We start from the raw sequence: 4,763 nt of genomic DNA, 5'->3' as shown, positions 1-4,763 counted from the left end.
TAAAAACCTGTGATTAGGTTTTATTTTTATACGCTTTATTTTAGAAAAGCGTATTTTATATGCTTTTCTCATTGGGTCTGGCCTTTTCTTGCTGGACATCCACCACCTTAATAGCAGGGAAATTTCTGTTTAAAATAGTTGTTTCTTGCTGGAGAGATGGCTAGGAAAGCAGAGGACCTGAGCGGTTTCCAGCACCACGCAGGTTGGATAGATTACAACTGCCTGTGACTCTAGCTCCAAGGGGATCTGATGTTTCTGGTTTCCATGGATGCCTGCCCACAAATGCACACATAGGCACATGCAGACACCACACTACACACAAGTAAATCTTCAAAGGAAGCACTCACATATTAGCTTACAACTGCAGTCCAGGGTATCTAAGACCCTCTTCCGGCCTCCAAGGGCACCAAGCATGCATATGGTACATAGCCATACATGTAAGCAAAACACCCACCCACATAACGATTAAATACTTTTAGAGAGTAAATCCTTACTATCTGAGGATTAGTGTATACGAAATGTCTGACGGCCTTGAGTTTGAGCCCCAGTTTCCACATGCTGGAAGGAGAGGACTGACTTACTCTGGTTTTCCTCTGACCTCCACACATATGCCACGGTAATGGGCTTGCAGGCTTATACGCTTGCACACAAAATAAATCAATGAAAACAAAGTGCTTCCTACGCACCCTTCCTCCAAGTGTCAGAGCAGAAAGCAAGTGAAGCCTAGTTTGGAAAAAGGACAAGTTGGAGCAAGTCCTGGGCAGAGTAGAAGCAAGTGAACTTTAGGTGATTAGCGTTTTTTAGAGTGCAGCTGAGCTGGGAGCTGGAAAGACTTAGATTTCAGGTAGACATCCGAGCCCTCTGCCTGGCCTGACTTGATCTTGTTGGGGCAGAAGTCTTTGTGTGGTGTGTGACTATTGATTTTCTCAAAAATAATCAAAGTGATGGTTTTGTATATGTTGGAGACACTCTTCCCTGTTTTTCAGCCCTACTTCTCTGCTGGGGATTATTTAGTACGTCACCTCGGCTACTCCAGGAACAGACTGTCCAAGGGAATGGAAGCTCAGACCCTTTGGGTAAGAGGTAGATAGGATGAGAAATTAGAAGTGTGGCTTTAGTCTGTGATTCTACCTAGAAGTGGGCATTCAGCCTTGGGAAAAGTCTTCTTGGGTAGGATGCTGAGAGGACCCCCCTCCCCCCACAGAGCTTATCATTGATCTACTGCTGCCTTTGGTGACATGAGCCTTCTCATATCCCTTTCTGACCCTACTCTGGGGTACTCCCTGCCCTTTGGAACTTGTAAATTTGAACTTGCTCCAAACTGGACCCTTAATAGCCTCCTTCCCTCACAAAGGTCTTTTAGGGAGCACACTGCCCTCTCTTCTCTCCACAGAGGCAGTGGGACCACATCAGCACCCTTTGGGCTTTCACTTTACTAACCAGGGAGAAAGGGCCCTATGGGGACAAAAGTATAGAAGAGAATAGAACCGAGAACTGGGGAAGTGCCCTGGACCTGGGAGTATTGCTTTGGTTTGCTCCAGGATGCCTGTCCTATACTTCTTGGTCTATCCATAGGTTGGTGGGATTATTTAGGACGTGAAAATGGCCCAGTCCGAGGAGAGAAACACTTGGGGACTGCTTTTATGAATTCAGGCAGTAGGACGGGTCAGGCCCATCTTCTGCCTCTGCTTGGACCTTGTCTGGTTTTGCCTCTTCTATATAACTCTGTCCTCTGTCATTGAGTGCTGCTTACAGAGGACAGGAAACCAAGTGCAGCTCTCCTCACACCATTATTTGAGCTATGTAATTCATATTGGTCAATGTGGAGATGATACCATCTTGCCTCAGAGTCTGAACACTCGTACCCCCCCCACCCCCCCCAAACATGGCGGGAAGCTGGCTCCCTGTGCATGGACCCACATGAACATCTAGCCCCAGGTTTGTTGCAGGGAAGTCACCCATGGCCAACCTCATGGAAAGCCAGATGTTTGCAGCCTCGTAGCCATGCTAGGTATTCTACACTCCATGCGGGTGAGTCTTGGAATCGGCCAGCAATGCAGGGCCTCTGGCATGCAGGGTAGGACAGGCTCTTCCTCCAGGAGTGTGAGCTCCTGGTTAAGGAGATTTGCTAGATACGAAGTGTTACGTGTGTGTGTGCAGCGTGATTGTCTCATCCCTCTCTAGATGCATATGCTTGTTCAGTAAAGAACTTTGAAAAGGAGATGGTCTGGAAAGAGGGCCCCAGCCCTCCTGAAGGAGCCCAAGCGTGGGTATTGTGATAAAGATACATAGGGGGCTTCTATGTATCTCTTTCCTCTGTCATTGAGTGCCGCTTATAGAGGATAGGGCCCCAAGCACGATTCCCCTCACACCATTATTTGGGGTATGTAATGTAACTCATAGGTTTGAGCAGTGCCTTGGCCGCTAACCCTATGTCTAGGCCGGGTCCCCCGGGGGGAACATATGACTATGGTGCTGCCCCTCTTAGGAAATACCTGCTGGGATCAGGTAATCTGCACAGGAGTCAGCCCTGCAGTTCCGGCAGTGCTTAGCTTTGCAGAAGAAAAATGCAATGCAGGCTGGGGGCTGGTATCTGTGAGCCCAGCTGGACGGACGGAGGGCGGCGGCGTGGCTAGGGAAAAAGCCAAGTAATCTCTGTAGTCGGTGTTTATAGGAAACATTGTTCCTTTTGCATATGTGCTAGTGCTCACTGAAACCCTTTTAAAGGAAAAAAGTTTAATTAAAAATTAAATATATGGTAATTATATATGCATATATATATATATACACAAAGGCCAAGTAAAAAATACAGTCTCGTTCTAGAAAATACATAGCAGAAAAGATTTAGATGGTTCAAAAACTTAACCCTGGCGGAGGCAGCTAACACTTCCAGAGCCTAAGGTTCCTAGGGAAGGCCCAACATACAGGAGCCCCGAGAAAGGGGGCGGGGAGTGAGTGAGGGGATGACAGAGGTGGTACCCTTAGGCCACCAGCTCTAAAGGTTGCTGCATAGCCTAACATAAATTTGCAAAAGGGAGCAGGCAGGGCTGCCGCTTGGCCACATGCAGAAGCGCTGAAGAGCAGGTCTAGCCTGAGATGCAGGCGCTGTAATAGACGGCGCTGCTGGCGTCAGACAGAGCAGAGATGAGGCTACTCTCCTCTGGACAGGACATGGTGCGCGGACCCAGTTTGGCCAGTGCCACGTGGTAGGGGAGGGTAGTGGCATCCGGTCGAGTCCGACTGCAGTTGAGATACTGGTCGAATTCGGTGAGGTCTACATCGGCCCAAAGGTCGGCGGTAGGCTCCAGTTGCTCTGCGCACTCAAGAGGTGAGGCCTCAGGTGGCGGTGACAGAGGATTGGGGTACGGGCCTGGAGTGCCCAGGGTGCCGTAGTAAAGGCCTGCGAGCGGCGCGGCAGGCGGCGCTGTCCTGAGCACCTCAGTCAGGGGTGCCCCGTAGCAGAAGCTAGGGTCCCGCGCCAGCTCCGGGGCATAGGGCGCCCGGAAAGCCCGCAGGGCGCAGTCCTCGGGCGCCAAAGGCGGTGGGAAGAAGGAGGCCTCTCCAGGTTCCAGGCCGTCCAGAGGCGAGCGCTCGGGCGTGGGTAGCCCCAAGCCATCGAACTCTGCACCCAGCGTGGGCAGCTCGCGGAAGGAGCGGACCGAGCCTGGCGCTGAAGCGAAGGGCTCGGGCGGCGCAGACGGCTGCACGAGGCCCGGGAGCAAGAGTCCAGGCTCCAGCCTCCGGGCCTTGCGCGCCTGTTTCTTGCGGCGAGGCCGGTACTTGTAGTTGGGATGGTCGCGCAAGTGCTGCACACGCAGCCGTTCGGCCTCTTCCACGAAGGGCCGCTTCTCCGCTGTGTTCAGCTCCTTCCACGCTTTGCCTGTGGGCAAAGGGAGCCTGTTAGCGGACCACCGTCGGGCGCACGACCGGCCAACCCTGCGTGCGCCCTAGGCGCGGCGCGAATATGGCCCCGGAACCCTGGATCTCGACCCCCTCCCAAGTTCCCTCCCAGCCGCCCTCTCTGCGCTCTCCGCTCTCACCCAGCATCTTGCTCAGCACCGCGTTGTGCAGGTCCGGGTTTTGCTGCGCCAGTCGCTTGCGCTCGTCCTTCGCCCATACCATGAAAGCGTTCATGGGCCGCCGGATGCGCAACTCGTCCGGCGTTTGGCGCTCTCCGCGGCCGAAGCCATAGCGCCCTGACTCGGGGCTGCGCGGTGGGCTCCGCTGAAGGCTGGACGGCGAGGCGGGCGAGGCGGGCGAGGCGTTGGTGACGGGGAGGCCGCGCGGCTCAGCAGCGGCTCCAAGTCCGGGGGCCCATGCACAGTCGCGGCAGGAGGGCGGGTCGTCCTGTGCGCCGTAGCCGGGCGGCGATCTCTGCATTCCAGCTGGGCAAGGCCTGGGCGGAACGCGGCGCGGGAGCGCAGAGGACAGTGGCGGGCACTGCGAAGGTAATACGGAGGGCTGGCGGACGTCGGGTGGAGACAGTGGAGGACTTGGTAGCTTCGTGCCTGGAAGGCATCCCAGATATAGAGACACGGAGCCAATCCGCAGCAGAGCGGGCGGGCAGGGGCGGGGCTGCCTCCCTCCGCGGTGGCCCCCTTTTTTCTTCCCGGCAGGATCCCGCTGAGGCCTCCCCAGCGCGGAGCCCACCCCTCCCCAACTGTCTCTAAAGAAAAGACCCCCGAGTAGGATAGGGCTGCTGGTGTGGGCTAGGGCTCAGAAGGAGGGGGTCCTCCAGGATTGTCAGGTTTCAGAGCTGAGCT

General features: G+C 54.7%; 1 protein-coding gene across 1 annotated transcript; it reads right to left on the bottom strand.

Annotated features, from left to right (window-relative positions):
- Positions 1–2,719: 2,719 nt before the first annotated feature.
- On the bottom strand, positions 2,720–4,515 carry Sox18 (SRY-box transcription factor 18). The gene is made up of 2 exons (XM_021647773.2): positions 4,041–4,515; positions 2,720–3,880 (listed from the first exon to the last, which is right to left on the bottom strand). Exons 1-2 carry the CDS (start codon positions 4,378–4,380, stop codon positions 3,087–3,089), a joined length of 1,134 nt encoding a protein of 377 aa, XP_021503448.1. The 5' UTR covers positions 4,381–4,515; the 3' UTR covers positions 2,720–3,086.
- Between the last annotated feature and the right edge of the window lie 248 nt (positions 4,516–4,763).

Source organism: Meriones unguiculatus, chromosome 4, assembly GCF_030254825.1.
Source record: "Meriones unguiculatus strain TT.TT164.6M chromosome 4, Bangor_MerUng_6.1, whole genome shotgun sequence".
Classification (NCBI taxonomy): domain Eukaryota; kingdom Metazoa; phylum Chordata; class Mammalia; order Rodentia; family Muridae; genus Meriones; species Meriones unguiculatus.
The sequence above is the reverse complement of the archived record's forward strand: the minus strand, read 5'-3'. Positions and strand labels throughout refer to the sequence as shown.

Bases quoted from the DNA above. Each gene is read 5' to 3' on its own strand.
- Sox18 (XM_021647773.2), bottom strand. From the start codon at position 4,380: ATGCAGAGATCGCCGCCCGGCTACGGCGCACAGGACGACCCGCCCTCC. The intron at 3,881-4,040 runs GTGAGAGCGGAG...CTTTGCCCACAG, and splicing joins GGTGCTGAGCAAGATGCTGG to GCAAAGCGTGGAAGGAGCTG.